Source organism: Anas acuta, chromosome 7, assembly GCF_963932015.1.
Source record: "Anas acuta chromosome 7, bAnaAcu1.1, whole genome shotgun sequence".
NCBI lineage: Eukaryota > Metazoa > Chordata > Aves > Anseriformes > Anatidae > Anas > Anas acuta.
The window spans coordinates 30,332,934-30,350,848 of NC_088985.1; the positions used below are offsets into that span (position 1 = coordinate 30,332,934).

The window sequence follows — 17,915 nt, forward strand, 5'->3', positions numbered from 1 at the left end:
CACGTTGATCTGTGTTTTAAAACATCTAAGCTATGCCTGATACTTCCAGAAATTTGTATTTTGAGTGAATAAGAGTCAAGTGAAATTGCTTGTGTTTCTTTTCTAGAACTTAGTGTTTTTAGAAGGGTTTTATGTAGAAAATAATGCAATATGAGATACTCTCTAAAGGTTTATGTTATTGGTAACTATATGATTTATTCTATTTTAAGAGTATACAATACAACAGATATGCAAGTTCTGTCTTAATATCTTTTGAGACTTTTCTTAACGTTAAAGGGGAAGAAAGGAGTAAGGTCTCAAGTCTATTCTGGCTTTGATGTCAGCAGTTATTGTGCTGGAAATGGTACCAAAGAATACCAAATATCCATCAAGAAAATACTAAACATCCACCAAGAAAACCAAATATCCATCTCCTGATTATTATTTGCAGTTTTGGAAATGGTGAAGAAAAAATGTTCTTACTTCCTGTAGCTCATTTTATAATGCTCTGTTCTCTTATTATCTAACTCCAAAACTGAGTACTGTTTCCTGCATAGCCATTCTTTCTTCTTTCCAGACGTTTGGTATGTGTCACTGTCTAATACATACAGCACAGCTAACATTGAGCAATTTTTTTGTTAATCTAAACTTCTGTGGAGAAATATATAGAAAAACTTATCAATCTTCATAATGGAACCATTGACAGAGTCTTGATTAGAGAGAACTGAAGAACGTTTTTTATAATAATATGTGTTATTTGTTATTACATATCAGGACAGCTAAAGAAAACAAGAAAATTTATTTATAGCTGCTGTAAGTTATATTTACTTGTTTTTTTCCTAATAGGTCAATGTACATATTTGGAGGCTTTTCAAGTGTTCTTTTGAATGACATCCTTGTATACAAGCCTCCGAACTGTGAAGCATTCAGAGATGAAGAGCTGTGTAAAAATGCTCGTCCAGGGATAAGGTGTCTGTGGAACAAAAAACATTGTGAATCCTGGGAATCTGGAAATGCCAACAACATCCTTCGAGCAAAATGCCCTAAGAAAACAAGTAAGTGATTTCTAGTCTTACAGTGTCAAATTTGCAATGCAGTGTAGGAGATGAGGATGGAGTGGGGTGACAAAATGAAAATAGGAAGAAAAAAAAAAAAAAAAAAAAAAAGGTGGAAATAGTGGACCAGACTGTTTAGACGGTTCTTCTCCAAGAATACCCAATGCAAGAGATCTAGGGAATAAGTTCTAAAATTATTCTACACCAGGTTATTTGGGGATTTTTAATAAAGGTACTTCAAGTAGGGGCAGAAAAACACAGGCTTAAGGTCCTAAGGGATACAAAATGTAAGAAGGTTCAAAGAGAAGAATTTACATAAAATTACGTTGGATTGAATTTGGCTTACTGTTTTCGAAGCACTTGAAGGTTGAGCTTTGAGATAATGTCTCAAATTAGTTTTCCTCTTTCTCCACCTTGAATGGAGATATTCCTGGAATGGACACCCACCCACACACACCTCATGTTGCCCTAATTCCAAGAATTCAGCAGTCAGAGCACAGCTGGCCCCTGCAGGTGATTACAGGCATGTTGCATAGTTATGTCTTTATATACCGGTAACAGAAGGGAAAACATCACTGTTTCAAGTAGATTACATATCAATAGGAATATTTCTGTAGCATAAAATAGCATGGATACAGCTGGAAACAAACTTAAGACAAATAAGCCCTTTGCTATGCTATGTCAAAGTTTGCCTAGTGAATTTCTGTGTGGCATTGTGATAGCCATATTGTTTGAAACAGCAATTGAGCATTATGAATAACTGTAGCACTTTATTCCTAAGGTTTTGTCATGTCATAAATAACTTCATGGTGAAAATGTTGTTCTTAGCTTACATGAACAGAATATGTATCACTGCTACATAAATTTTATCTTCACATCTTTCCTTGCAGCATAGCATAAAATCACCAACCAACCAAATTTTGGCTGTGCACTAAATGCACAAACTGCCATATTAGCCAACTGCCAGTCTACTTTCAGTGCTGGTTAACAAATTATTAGCTCTGCTTTTAGTGCTTCAAGACTTTTTTTTTTTCTGTTAGCTTTCATTTATTTCTGAACAAGGTATAAATTTGCAAACTTGGAAAATGGGTGCGTTACTTATCAAAAAGTTTATCTAGGTAGTTTTCTGAGGAACAGCTTTTGTACTATTTCATAATTCTGTATATTTCCTTATATATAATTATACGTAATTTCCTTATATATAATTATAATTCCTCATATTTCTTATAAAAAGAAGAATCTTAAGAATATTAATTCAAAAGTAATACAGATGAAAGTGGATCTTATTTTCAAAAAAAAAAAAAAAAAAAAAGAAAAGAGAAAAGCTGATTAATGAAACAAAATGAAGTCAGGCTGAACAAAATAAAAAAGGTTAGCCCAATTTCCAAAATGGAAGATACATACAAGAGACAAGATACTGAGAATTGCAGTTTTGAAGAAACTGTGTGCGTGGACCCTTGCTAAATGGACATCACTGCTTTGATGCTGTCAAATTCTTGAATCCTTGCCGTTTCAGGTGGTAATGTTCTGCCAGAAGCCAATTTTTAATTATATTCTTTTACACCCTTGGCTCAAGTGTTATCTGTTTGAGAGTATCATGTGAGAAACTGATGATACTAAAAGATAAGCAGAAATGTTAGTTGATTTGTAAAAGATCAATTCTTGTATAACAAGCCTTCCCTGAAAAGGGAATCTCTTAAACTTACATGATCCCAAGACCTCTGCATAACTGTAGAAGTGTTAAAGACAGTAATCAGTGTAGGAGGTGGTGGAACTTCTCCTGGTTGGGTCATGGTGATTTTGCAATTTTTAACTTCCTTTTAACAGAAGTAAGCATTTCTGTGTTTCAAACTCTTGTAAATAACATACATTTCAGTCCAAGTCCTAAAAGTGTTAAGAATTTAACATGAACCTTTTCCTGCGAGGTTTTTTTCTACAGAAAGGATAGAACTCTAAATTTCCAACTGTTATTAGGTTTATAAATTAAGAAGACTTAAATATTTGTGAGTTGCTAATAGCCATCTTAGATTTTTTATTTACAACTTTTACCATTGCCTTCTTGAATAGTGATCTACATTTATATCAGAAATCCACATCCAAAGAAAAACTTTTTTCTGTATTAAAGGGGTGAACAATCAGTAGTTTAAGAAACATTCTGATAGACTGAATTTATACACTATCCTAAAAGTGCTTACATGCTACAAATCAGTGAGTATTCCTTCAGTTTATCTGAGACTTCTGAACCTTCAAATGTTGTTATTACTGAAGGAATTTTTAAAAGAGTAATAATTAATAGCTACAGTTCAAATAAAGGATATAACAGAAGATACTCTAGGCAAGTGTTTAAAATGTGGTACTATTCTCCTTCAGCATGATGTTTCTTTTTGACTTTCATTTGTATTACAGTTGCTGCAGATGACAGATGTTACCGATACGCAGACTGTGCAAGCTGTACTGCCAATACAAACGGGTGCCAGTGGTGTGACGACAAGAAGTGCATTTCAGCAAACAGTAACTGTAGCATGGTGAGTCTCTGCAAATCTATGATCATGGTATTAATGTTGTAGTTTTTTCCTAGCTAAATGAGAGGCCTGTTACACCAATTGCAAGCAGAATAGTAGATTAATAGTACCTTGTTTTGAACATAATCACATTTGCCTGGCTTTTGCAGTGAAAATCTTGCAGAGGGCAGAGTTGGACTGCAGCAAAGATATCCATTCCAGGGGGGAAAAAAAAAGGGTAATGTTAGCCCTCTGTATATCTCTCAAGACAAATGCTATTATCTCCTAATTAGTGACATTTGGAATGTTCTTGACTCATTATTAACCACATACAGTATGCAGGCAGAAAGTCTGGAGTCCCATGAAGTGTGGCAGTTCTTTTTATATTTTTTTCCTATAAAAAAAAACAGGTCAGTCTTTTTAGTCCTGATGTTCAGATCGCTGATCATCACACAAATGTTTTTATTTAAGTCACAGAGGTAATTGTCATTTTATTAGAGCATGAGTCTGTGTCAACACAAGACCAAGCAGTTTGTGATGATTTGATAAGATTGTTCTGATCCTTGTAAATATAAGCAATATACACCTATAGATTTAAATAAATTTATATTTTTCCTTTTTTTAAAGTTGCTTACAACCATGCTTTTTACTTTGTTCTCTACCATCTGCTGCATCTCTTGCTTATTCATTTGATTTTTGAGAAGCTTATAATATTTTTTTAGCTTGATAAATTTTGTTTCCTATATATTTTTTTTTTTTGCTAGTTCCAGACACCACCTGTACTGGAGTTCAAAATCCTTTCTTTAGATGTTTCCATTAGGAAAAGTGGCTTGCTCTCTAATTTGAACCTGATGTAAATAAACCTTTTTCTCCAGACAGACAAATTAAGGCATGAGTTGGATTGACTCTGACACAGAGCTTGCCCATCCAGAGTGAGTACAGCCAACTCCAATCACTGGCGTTTGTAGGCAGTCACTACTAATAAAAGCAATGCAGATGTAACTTCATTAGCAGCCATATTATAACTGTCTGCCAGACTGATTTCATATTCCAGGCTCTGATGGTTAGTTTCTTTTGTGATCTACAAGGGCTCTTCCTTCCCTAACACAGCATAATGTGTTAAGTGCCAATTTTCAAGCAATGGCTTTCAACTCTTAAGCAAGGAATAGTTGCTAAGGAGCAGACTGTCTTCATCCCTGAGAAATGTGGAGCATTGGCTGTTTTACAACAGGTTTCTCAATTCAATATCCCTCTTTGTTAACTGTTCATAACCAAGGTTGTCAGCTTAATTAGCAACTGATGCGTCAATCCTCTCTATATCATTTCTTACCTTTTGCGTCAATCCTCTCTATATCATTTCTTACCTTTTATCCAGGTTTTAAAGTGGATAGAAAAGGCTGTGAGTGGAGTTGAGATAGTAAAGAATAGGATAGTGAAAATTCATCCAAATGATTTCTGAAAGGAAATTTCAAAATTAGTGTATTGGCTGGGAGGCTATGGAGGCGGATTTTTGCAGCTATCAACATAAACCTACCAAAATAGCATCAGCAGAATGGCACCATGTGGAGAAATGGCACAGATAGGCTGATTAACCATTTTCATAGACTGCTACTTCTGGACTAGGCCCACAATATGAAAATGTTGTGACAGTACTGTGGAGGTACTGTGGGGTAACAAACTGAGGACTCAGGAATACCACAAAGAGATGCTCCCTTTTTGCAGCTGTGCAGAGTCATTGATTTATTGCTTCGATCATAGAACATCCAGATGAGAAAGACAATAACATTTCAGAATCCATTGTTTTCCCTCCACTGAAACTGGCCAGCATACTGAAGATACGTTGGCAATCAGTTCAGCATTGGCCTGATGGTCATGGATGTTTGCAAAGCAGTGGTTGTTCTGGAAGGGCTATAAAATAGGGAAATTTCCCTGAAATAACTCTGCTGTTTGGGCAGATGGACCTCATAAGTAGTACTAATGCACTGATGATGCACACATACCTACCTATGCTCACCATCTGATGTGAGTCAGCACATTAACAGGATGCTCTGTTCCACTACTGTGCAGGCACTACTGTGTGGATCATCAAAGTATAACATAATACTCATATCGAGTGTAATTGTGAGCAGATGCTTTCAGTGCCACGTTGTTCTGGAGGCCTGGCTTGTTTCAGCACTAGCAATCTGGATTCTTTTTTTTCCCCCAGTAAAAACTCAGCTACAGGGAATACGTGTGCATACTATAATCCTAATTAACCCATCATACCTGGTGAAAATGTTCAGGGACGAAGTCCTATCAAGGGGGAAACTTGACTTAAAATATGTGGAATGTGTCAAGATGGTACTGAAATTTGTCTTTGGCTCATGAGTAGATTTTATCAGAATGCTAACTATAGTGCCTTGTCACTTTTTTTTTTAACCACTAAAGGTATGTATTAGAGATGGTGTCTGTTATAATAAAAATTTTGAAGGTTGCCTTGAGAAATTGAGCCACTGAAATTTCCCACACTGATTACAGTGGTTTTACATAGTGCTCTGAATTTATTCTGTAGCCATATGTAATGCTTGTATGCAAAATAAAAAATGATATTTCATTTTTATCTTTGTTACTGATGAATGCTAAAAATGGCAAGATCACTTACTCTCCCTTGGTTCAAAAATGTGCAAGTACAGATACTGGTTTGCTACAGGGGCTGAAGTGAGTTATAATCTCATTAATACTACATACTCACAGTACAGACTTCATGAAATATGTCACACTAATCTCTGCATAATCTCCTCTTACAAGCTCTTCCATGGACAATTGCATCCAGTGCAACAATGGACTTTTAAACAGGAATATCAGGGCTTCTGAAACCTAATAGAATTGCGCGTATTCCTTGAAGCACAGCATACCACCCTTTCCTAAAATTATAGGAAATAGCTTTCTCTCTTTGCTTTTTTCTTTATCTTCTCTGTTTCACATTTCATTCTGTTTCCCTCAAAAAAAAAAAAGAAAAAGTGTGTCCTGCTTGTGATTTTTGTGGTTATCTGATTTCTGTGGAGTAGATTGTATTGACTTTTACCAGAAGTTCACTGATCATTGCATTGATCTTCCATTTCGACAACTTTCACTTGTACTGTCTGATATCCTAAGTGTCTTCCTGGTCCTCAGTGATTCTGATGTGTTTTGCCTCTTTTTTGATAGAGGAGGAAGATGATATAGATCTATTTAATTTTTTTTTTTATGAAGCTATATTCACTTTACACCTCTTCATATGGAAAGCTTTATCTTGCATACTGTAGCAGCGATACTCACTGATTATGTTCAGAAAACTGAATGTATGCATATTCTATAATGGAAATTAAAAAAAATCCTGTTAATTTTACAATTTTACTTTCAAATCTGTAAAAACAAAACCCAGGTTTTTGGTGGAAAGATAATTTCTTTTTGAGTTGCTGTATCTTCAGAGGGTGTCATGTTACTTGAAGTAGTAACATTGAAGAATAAGCAAACCATTGGTCTACTCCTCAGGGAGGAGCCATCCCATCAAAACAAAATCTTTTTGTAACTTGTGACAAATAAAATGGACAGAGACTGAAAAGTGTTTGCCAGCTGCAACAAGGCAAAGGTTCCTTTACTGAGAAGGAGAGGAGATGGCCTGAATTTTAGAGTAAAAAATTTTTTCCTTTTTTTTCTTATTTTTACCCTTCAGAAATGGAGTAAAATAATGTATGATAAAGTGGTGGAGACCCTTAATATATCGAGAGTAATCATTTTAAGGGCAGTAATATGACAAGTCAGTATGGCCATAAAGCTGGTTTATTTTTGCAGTTGTACTTTTCACACACCTGTAGGCACACTCAAAAACTGTGAATGCATTCAAGCCTTGAATCAAGTGCTAGAATCCTTCTTGCTTGCCAGTCTTCTTTATGCTATGTGCTTGAGAAAGAGGAGGGTGAGCTGGGTTTGGGTAAGTACCATGACACTTTCACTTGTGATCAACTCAAGTGCTGCTAGGCTTATATGCTAAAAATGTTGAAAATATTAAAGTATACATGCAGGGTATCACCAGACAATATGTTAATTTATTTTTCATATTTGAATTATCAAAGAATTTTGAAAACATGATTTTCCATTCTGTCTTTTTTTTTTTTTTTTTTTACTTTTTCTTCAACCTACTTCATCTCCTCTCTCACCCTGTTCTTCAGAAAACAATGGGAAATGCTTGCACTAGTTTTGTATCAAAACAAATTAGTTTTGCTTCTTTATATCCTCAACATAACTCTTTCCCTTTCCTGTCTCCACACCAAACTTCATTTCAGATATAAACGAAGTCCTGAAAGGTAGGCTTAAGGAATTAACAAGAAATGGCTTCCTTCTGTCCTTGCTTTTGTTGCACTTCTCTAGAGTGAAAATTGAAGCAGCCACTGCAGATAGGATAGCTGTAGCAATATGCTGCACTGTTTTTCTACTGTGTTGTCTATAATCCTTCAGGTTATAGGAATTCTAACTGCCCACACCAAAAGTTTGGCAGTTAAAGTAACATATTCCCGTATTAGAGAAAATATTTTTGAGGAATTGAAATGCAGCAGCAATGTAATGCCAGTCTTAATGTGAAAAATGTTTTCACTGTTGGTTGAAAGTAAATGCTTTCCTTTCAAAACCGTACAAGTCTCTGGAAAAAAGGAGTTTGTGTGTAAAATTTCATCTCTTATTCTGCAACCTTACATAGTTAAGCTTATTAGAATACCTACCTATTTACTGTAACAAACGGCACACATAAGGCAGGCAGACTAATTTGAAAACAAAAACAATTGGGATGAAGAACACCAGGCAGGAGCACATGTATGTAACACTTATGATCAGAGTACAGTTAGAGATGCATCTTTTAAGGTAAAGTGCTTGTGCTTTCCTTTTTTGGGGAGAAGGCGATGGGAGGAAGCATAGCTGAGGTACTCCTGCATCCAGTCTGTATGGCATTTTTGCTTGTGGCTACAAGGGGGATGTGTTCTTTCCGTAACCGTGCACCTCTACCTCCAGTAGCAGGCTCTGAATTTCTCATTTGTCAGTCTCCACTTATTCAATATAATAAAATCTCAGTAGATGTAAGTAACCTAAACACAGACCAAATTGTTATGGTATTTCAAAGTATTTTGTATCTGAGTGTGGCAGTGTAAAATAAATGTTTTGGAATCTACGGAAGAGATGATAAAGAGCATCATGTTGAGGGATGGAGGGTACTATAGGATGCTTCAAAGAGAAGTGTAATTCTGTATTGTTAACTGTTTTACACAATAACTTCAAGGCAAGAATCATTTTCTTTTTGCAGTGTTTGCACAGCTTCCAAAAGGATGACATCCTCTTTCAAGGTGGAAGTTCATAGAAGCTACACTAGTACCAATAATAATAAGCACAGCAATCTACCTACATATGAGGAATTTAAAGAACAGCCAAGGGTGTAATATTGTATGAAGTGGTAGAAGGAGTTATGAATAGAGCAAAAAGGTAAACTTAAGACAGGAGCACCCAGTGCTAAAATATGGCAGTAGATTCAGAGAAGTAGTAGCGAATCTAGTTGGTAATTTCCAATTAGGCTAGGCAAACTACATAAGATTATATTGTTATCCTGAAAAATCCAGGAAGAGAAAAGAAAACTACATCATTTACATCATTTAATAGTAATTTCTGAAATTCTAAGGTAAACTACTGTAATATCTTAATTCTAGATATGCAGAAAATCACAGCAGTTCAAAGTCTGCCTATATACCACCATATCAAGATCAGTGCTGAAAAATCTAAGTAAATCAGATGTAAATGGGAAACTTACATATAAAAATTTCCCAATACTTTGGAGTGTAAACATTATAAATATCCTACAGCAATATAGAATTTCAGTAACAGATGGGCTGTCATATTTCAGAATTTCATTGGCTTTGGTAGCTTAAGTTATGGCCTTAATATTGTGTTAATATGAATTACCTATTGGATTCACATCTACATTGAACTAATGAGATTTTCAGACAAGCAATGTTTAAATTGGATTTAAGGGAAATAAGTGCTGGGAATAAGGGAATACAACAGAGAACATTATTACAGAGTAGTCACTAGTACTTTGAATTTTATTTTAAACATTAAATAACCAGCACGCAACAAGCTTCATGATTAGAAAGTAGTAGAACAGATATCTTGTTTTAGCTGGAAAATTGTAATCTGTTTATATATAATGTTACTAAAGAATATATATATTTCAAAAGCAATCTGAAGGCTCAAGGATTTTGACAATGCCATAATGTGTTAAAAGTGAATGTTAGTTGAGGAATTGTAAATGAGCAGATGGTGCTTACTTGTGCTTTGAAGTTCATTTTAAAACATTGCTCAGGCAGTTCTGTGAATATGCATCATTGACTGAGTGAAACTACATGTGGGTTTGTACCAGAGGTTTTGTGTGCCTTACTGTCTGTATGCATTTATGGATCTAGATAGACCTTCTATTACTTCGCAGAATTGGCTTTGTTTTCGTCATGTGGTGTAGATGCCTGCTCCTAGAACACTTTCTCTATTTCTTCTCTTTGCTTCACAGTAGCCTTTCTTGTAGATCAGAAAAATGCTCACCGATGGGCATCTCATCCAATAAAGGCACCAAACAAGTCCCTAAACAGCATTCTTCTTCAGTAATGAAGCTGATCCTCTGTAAGATTGAAAATCTGTGTTAACAGTTGTTTTATTTTAGGAATTAAAAACAAAGCCAAGAAAAGCCCACCTTTTAAAGTTTTAATTTATTTATTTTGACTCCTGGCTGTGGTAGGTTGTTGCCCTATTTTCATCATTCCTATACCAGGAGGTGTGTAACTTACTCTCTTATTGGCCCTTTATCTTTTTTTCAGACTATTAGAAAAGAAAGTGAAGAAAATTGTATTGTGAACCATACATATGCTATCTAAGTGCAATACATTTTTGATAATAAGCATGAATGAATCTCTTGTTGTTAAGGACAAAAAATACTTCTAAAGTATTCTTTTGCTGTTTGGATTTATCACATGGGAGGGACACATTTAGTTAACTGAAATCTGAAAAAAAAATTGTAATTAAATTGTCAAAATGTATTCCTACTGCAGAAGGTATATATGTAACTGCTTATAAGTGTGAATTGACATTTGACAAACGAGTGAATTTATGTAAAACCTCTGGGTACCTGAAAGCCTGAGCTTGTTTTGAATTCTTTAGGATATCTTTTGATGTTACTTTAGCTGTGTTGTTTGATGGGTTGTTTAGCTGTGACTTTTACCAAAGTAAGTTATTCCAACACAATGGTTCTTTGTTCCTGATGAATTATGTTTCTTTGCTGTTTGACATGTTTATAGTAACTTCTTTTTTTTTTTTTTCCTCTTCCCATGAACTAAACCAATTATTGGTGCCTTTGTTTTATTTTAAATACATTTATATGTCTATGAGGGAAATGCATTTTTATTTGAGTTTGCATATTTTGGTGATTATGGGAGTGGAGCATCTCTCATGTGAGAAAAGGCTGAGAGAGCTGAGCCTGTTTAGCCTGGAAGAAAGGTGAGGGGAAGCCTTGTCTGAAGGGAGGGTGTAAAAAGGACAGAGCCAAACTCTTTTCAGTGGTGCCCAGTGCCAAGACAAGAGGCAGCGGGCACCAGTTTTCAGGTGAAGAGGAAAAATAATAATAATAAATAAAAAAAAAAAGCACAAGCACTACAAGGTAAACATTTCATTTTCTTATATCTTAAAGTACCAAAGGAATAGCGTTACTACTGCTTTTATGTCACCACTTGGCAAAATGGTTTCCTATAAATCCTGTAAATTTTATTTACTAGCTATGCTACATACAGATTTGCAATTCAAACTGTGAAATAACAATAATTTTTGACAAATCACAAAATTGTTTCCTGTGATCACCTGTAGCTACTATTTTAATTTGTTTTGCTTGATAAGATAATGTATGGTGTCTTCTATCTTCAGTCACTGAGGTGTAGTTATTTTACATGTGCATCTTGCTCCATTTTTTACAATCTCTTTGATTGTTTTGCTTGGTTAACCTGCAGATAACTTGAGCATGAAATAACTTAGTGAGAATATGTCCCTGAACTATCTAAGAAATGGAGATTTATTTGAGGTATTTAAGCTCTTCTTGTTCTCTATACAGAGAAGTGGCATTTTCAAAGTGCTGTTTGACCCATGTGGAGTCAGTTATGTAGGACAGCTGGGGTGATTTGTGCTCTAGAGATGCCTTTCTTGCTCTCCACCAACTGACCAGTGAACCTCAGCAAAAAGCTGAAATTAGACCTAGCCTTTAGATGGCAGTGATTTTCTGGGAGGAATCCACCTGCTGTGTATTTCAGTTTTGACTTTTGGTTTGTTGACAGTTTGACATATAATATGTTGTTGTGTCTTTTTCGTTTTTGTAGTCAGTTAAAAACTACACCAAATGTCATGTGAGAAATGAACAGATCTGCAATAAACTGACTAGCTGCAAAAGCTGCTCGCTACACCTGAACTGCCAGTGGGACCAGCGGCAGCAGGAGTGCCAGGCCTTACCTGGTAAGGGCTGGGGAGCATGGATGCTGCTTTTCATAGTGGTCAAAACTGGGTAAATCTTCCCCATTACTTCCAAAGGGTATTTGGTCCATGGGTAGAGCTTGATTTGTTTTACTCATGCTGTTTCTCCCCTCCTGACTGCACTTGTACAAGGTGAACAAGTGTAATTGCATCATACTGATTAGTATATCTATGCTACCCTTAATCTTGTTAGGAGAAATAATACTAGTGAGTGAATAATGGCAAGTACCTCTGCACAGGCTCTAGCCTGTGGGGATGGCTGAGTGCAGAACTGAATTTGCCATATTGAGTCCTTTACTGTTACATATCCACTGGCGCTGTTGCTTCTGCTGGCTGGAGCTCTACCATATAAATTATACTTCAATTATACTTCAATTTTGCTGTGCAGGTATGGCCTAAGATCTAGTTTCTTGATTGTCTAATGTTGGTAATGTTGGAAGCAGTGAATATTAAAATGGTAATATAAGATATTCTCGCAAGGTGAATGTTAACGTTCTGAATAATATTTATTCGGTAATTCATATTCATAAATTCATATTCATAACTACATATATGCAGTTAGATACCGAAACCTTTCCCATTTGATCTTTATGTCCAGCTGAAGTTAATGAACACCATTTTTTCTCAAAAATTATTCTTTAACTAACTTTAATCAATTTATTATATGCAGTTTTAAACTGCATTTGTGAGCTCTGTATGAAAATTAACTATAAAAACTGTTCTGAATTATTTACTCATATTTTTGGTAGTTATGTGCATTTGAGTAATTCTGAAATATGTTGAAGAGGAAATAATTCCTAAAATATTAACAGAATTTCCTATCATTCTGACTGTGTTTATGTTTAGGATAAAGCAAGATAGGTTATGTTTTTGATCTCTTAATTCTAGGATAGTTGATTTCAGATTTTTGAAATTTAGATTTAAAAAAACAAACTGATAGTTGCAGTGCTATTAATTATATAAATCATATATTAATTATTATAAATAATGTAATCTTTAATGTGTAGTTGTGCTCAAATCTGAATACAGAGGAATAGCATAATAACAATATTACACCAGAAATTAGTATATACTTTATGAATATTTCAATAAATTATTAAAAGTTTATTTTCATAAAAAATACACTGTTGCTGTAATTAAAACATGAAATATTATTTTACTAAATGTTTTACATTTTCTTTTTTTTCTATGTGACTCGAAATTGGAAACTAAGTATCGGGTTGTATTTTGAACTACTATTTCAACAAGATAAAATTCATACTTATTTTTTTATAAAGTTTTTTTTCGTATCAGCTTTAACCATATACTTTTTATACTAGCTCATCTGTGTGGGGAAGGATGGAGTCATATTGGAGATGCCTGCCTCCGCATAAACTCTAGTCGTGAAAGCTATGACAATGCCAAACTGTATTGCTACAATTTAAGTGGGAATCTTGCCTCACTGACAACCTCAAAAGAAGTGGAATTTGTTCTGGATGAGATACAGAAGTATACGCTTCAGGTAACTTGAGTAACTGTAATTGATGTTCATGTGAATTAAATTTGGTATGAGGAATCTGTTTTAAGGATTTGTCCACAGAGACAGAGGAAACTGTGTGCCACTGAAGATTGCTAAAGATGGATATCAGTGATGTGTAGGATATTAAAGAAAACTCACGTTTAAGCTTAATGGCACAGCAATTCACAAATGTTTATCCATACTTGGTTTAACTGTTTCAAGTTGCTGTGTAAAAATGACTTTCAAGAGATTATTTGAGAGAAATGGCTGGAACAGTGGTTTGGGAGATCTCGTAGCCCTTTTCAACACACTGTGACAGCAAGGATCAAAACGACAATAGTTTTCACTGTAACACAGAAAAAATCCTGGCTTTCATATCAGTGTAAGTAAAACTGTAAAACTTTGTTTTCATGAAAAACACTCATTGAAGTTGCAGCTACGCGAGGACTCTGTCAACCCCCAAGAGAAAATATTTCTTTTAATTGCCCCTGCAGTTATTCTTACTGTATGTGAAATGTATTTTCTTCTTTTTAAGTTTTAATCAGAGAGATGTGGACATTACTATTAAAGTTGTAGTGCTAAATTTTAAAAAAGAGAAGTAGGATAAACTCACCTGCCTGAAAAGACTGTTATTAAAGTTGCAGATGAAAAATCTCTGGAAGTTAGTGGCAAGTCCTGTCTTCGAAATTGTAACTTCATGTTTTAACACCATTGAAACAGATGTTTCTCCCCAACACATCTAGGAAAGGTATTTAAACAAGCAAACAAACAAAAAATACCAACAACAGGCACAGCAGAGTTCTCTCCAATATTCTAAATACGTTGTTCTTAAATCTTACCATGTTGCAATGATGACAGTCTGTGGCCTAGAGGAGTTCTGTAGAAGTGTGCAGCATGCTGTGAAGGGCATTTTCTTTGGCCACACAGAGAACTTAAGGCTTTTGGTGCTGCTTGCATGCAGCTTCCATGCCTTGTCTCTGCCCATGGCAGGGGGATTGGAATTAGACAATCTATAAGGTCTCTTCCAACCCAAAGGATTCTGTAATTCTCTGACGATTCTATGTCCAAGGCAGAATTGGCTAGCTCTGAAGTGATTGACAGTGGGATGCTACCACTGGCTGCAGTGTCTAGTAAGAAGATAGGAGTGGAATGGGGTTTCTTAAAGCCTGTGGGAGTCCCAGACAGTTTTTTCATTTGAATGTTCTCTCACCTCCAGAATGTCTTTCTTTGTTTATTTAACATTATTCACTGTTCTACCAAATGTACATCTACAGGCATGTATGTACATATCCGTAGTATGTGTGTATGCATGTGTGCATATGTACACATACATATGTGCATACATCTTGTGTGCGTTTGTCAGTATTTATGTACGTATAAAATAGCTCCATTTCATTTCTGTTAAAAGTAGATGTACATTAGCTGAAAGCCTGTGGATAAAGCAAATACTTTTGGTGGATGATGAATACCAAATAAATTGCTTTGAATGATATCAACTTCTATAATTAATAGATCTTATCCCTTATGTAAAAATTCATGGTACCTCATAGGGGCTTTTTCCCTCATACTAACTGCTTAAATCAGTACGAGACAAAGTACATCTGTTTTCCCTTTCTGGGCCTTAGCTGCCTTGGAATTACATTGCTGTAATGTGCTCTGTTGAGGAATGCTGGGGGACTGTCCTCATCTGTTTGCTTACAGGTAGCTTAGAATATAGCAGCTTTTTCATTAACTGTCTCGTTGTACTGGGAGTCTGTAGTGTCAGTGATCAACTACATCAGCTGTTTAGGGAATTGCTCTGATAATTCAAGATTCTGGTTTATTCTGACTTTTCAGGCTCAACACCTTCAGATGCTCAGATTACAGCACCTGTTCACATACTGTTGTCCTGGAAATTCAGTCAGGAGCAGCCTATGAACAGACAGTTCATAGTTCAGACACAGTATATAGTTCAGACAGTATAAAAGAGTGTAGTCACAGCCACAGTATCAGTGAAAACATCAAAGACCCTGCTAATGTCATGTCACGTGAAGGGTATATGTTTCTGTGCCTCTTCACCTGATACAGACTTCAAACAGCTGAGGACAGGGAGGAACTCAAGATGTGTAGCGCCCTGTTCTGGAAAACCCTGGCTTCGTATGTAACTGGTATGTAGGAATGAGGGGCACTGATGAGCTGTACATGTGTAGTATGTGAGAATGCCCTGAACAGCAGCAACGGAATGGATAAAGAGCTAATTATCTTTCTATAATAATGGTGGGGGAAGGAGGTGGTTAACAATGTGTACATGCCTCTGGCAAATACAGGAATCTGTCATCAGAATATTCTTGAGGAATATGATCCTTATCAATCTCTTAATTGTTGAACAACACAGGGGAAGTTGAAGATTAATTATCTGCCCATGGGTGATAAGGTGCAGATTTTTATTTTTTTTTTTAGTAATTAAATGTTCAAATGCTGATTGCTGTGTTATTTAAACCCACCTACATCATTGATGCATGCATCTAAACTAGCTCCAAGTATATTCTAAAGACATCAAATGGACAGGATGTCTTAACGGAATGAGATGCAAGGCAAACAAATTAGATCATATGAGCAAAGGACATTTTTGAAAGCGTATGTTTTGGTTTCTAGAACATACAACATTTCCTTGATTGCACAGCAAGACTATTTTTTAGTAGTTTAGGATTTCACAATCAGGGGAATATTAAAGGTAATTGTGAATAATAATACAACTTATATCAAGCTACTCTGTGATTTGCAAAACTGTTACATTGCAAATGAATTGAGAAACCTACAGAGGAAGTGGCAGTCAAAGATTGCCTTTGTATTATATTAAATCTGAATGCAAGAGTTTAGATGTACGCTGTGAATCAAAATATTCTATATTATCTTTTTCAGTATTCCATTTTGAGGAGACACAACTTTATGTTATATACTTAAGTTTCTTTCAGTAAATGTGGGACCTGGACAGAGCATTTTTTTCCCTAGAAACACAGGTATTTTTTATTTGCTTATAAAGGAGAGAGAGAAGTAATTCTTTTCTGCTAGAAGATCTCTCTTGACATTGTACTTACTACAACCTTGAAACACGTTCTCTGTCCACTTTTGGGTGTTACATAATGTTAAAAATGTAATTGAAATCAAAATGACAAAATCACAAATGGCAGTGATTTGTCTAGTTACTTGTCATGTTGTTCTTCCTCACCCCAAGATTCCTACTAAAATACTGCATAGCAGGCCCTCAAATCTAACAGCATGCTAAACTATTGATATGATTGATATTACCTGACTGAGGTAATGTCTTGAGATGTAGCTTTTTTTAGTGCTTTTGGAAGCTTGATATTTTTTTAATGTTTCAGAGCTTAGAACTTCTGCAAGGTGACATCCTGCTGCATGTATCTTTATTTAAGTATGTCCTGAGTCAATGTGGTGATATAAATTTCAAGATACTTCACGTACAGTTTATGCAATTGTAGAGAAATATATTCACTTCAGAGGTATATCTCAGGTTAAGCAATGGTGTAGTTATCAGAATCTTTAATGAAATGCTACCATGATTTATGCTGTTTTTCAGTTACATTTAAAGGAAAAATACATATACTTTCAATCGTATCTGTCCAGTTGGATTTATTCTGTGCAAGACAGCCTAAATGTGTTATCAGGTTTGACAGAGCTCTCTGAAATTTTGCTTGATTTTCTTTTGTCTGCCTTTTCCTCTCAAACTGCAATCATGATGATTTAAGGTGTGAGATTTCATTTTAGATGGCTTGTTTCTGTAACCGATGGTGGTGTGGAGTTCACAAATGTAGTCAGGCAGCTGTGAGGTGAGCACCATACCTTAATCTGAAGTATCTATGGTGGAGTTTGACTAGTAAGGTTAATATCAGAGGCTTTAAAATCTTTCTCCTGTGTGGAACAAAAGCTTTCAGGATTAGTGAATGAGTCAGAGTGACATTTGGAAGTAAGAATATGGATCTATTTTTATCTACTTTATTTGATATTCTTGTACTGAGAAAAGAAGAAAAACTTTAGCAGCTTCTGTGTATTTTAAAAACTGTTAAAATATTATCAATAAATACTACAGTCTGGAAGGACTTAATTTTTTCTTCTTTTTTTTTTTTTTTTTTTTTTAGAAACAATGTGGGGCTATGTAGATTGTTTTCTGATAAAAAGTTTGTGTTCTGTGGTTGGTACTAAATGGTTTAGTACCATTTCTTCATTAGATTTAGAATAATACAAAACATGTCTAGAAAGATTCAGTGGGAGGAGGTTGCCATTGTCTCTACCTCCTGTCAAGATCTTATTGTGTATCAATATTTT

At 35.2% G+C, this 17,915-nt stretch overlaps 1 protein-coding gene across 17 annotated transcripts in view; it reads left to right on the forward strand.

Annotated features, from left to right (window-relative positions):
* Positions 1-17,915, forward strand: part of ATRNL1 (attractin like 1) — a 487,687-nt gene that overhangs the window by 96,373 nt on the left and 373,399 nt on the right. For all 17 annotated transcript variants that reach the window (XM_068688793.1, XM_068688795.1, XM_068688794.1 and 14 more), the window contains exons 12-15: positions 826-1,034; positions 3,441-3,559; positions 11,944-12,076; positions 13,414-13,595. In XM_068688793.1, the coding sequence (XP_068544894.1) occupies positions 826-1,034; positions 3,441-3,559; positions 11,944-12,076; positions 13,414-13,595 (643 nt within the window). The remainder of the gene's footprint in view (positions 1-825; positions 1,035-3,440; positions 3,560-11,943; positions 12,077-13,413; positions 13,596-17,915) is intronic.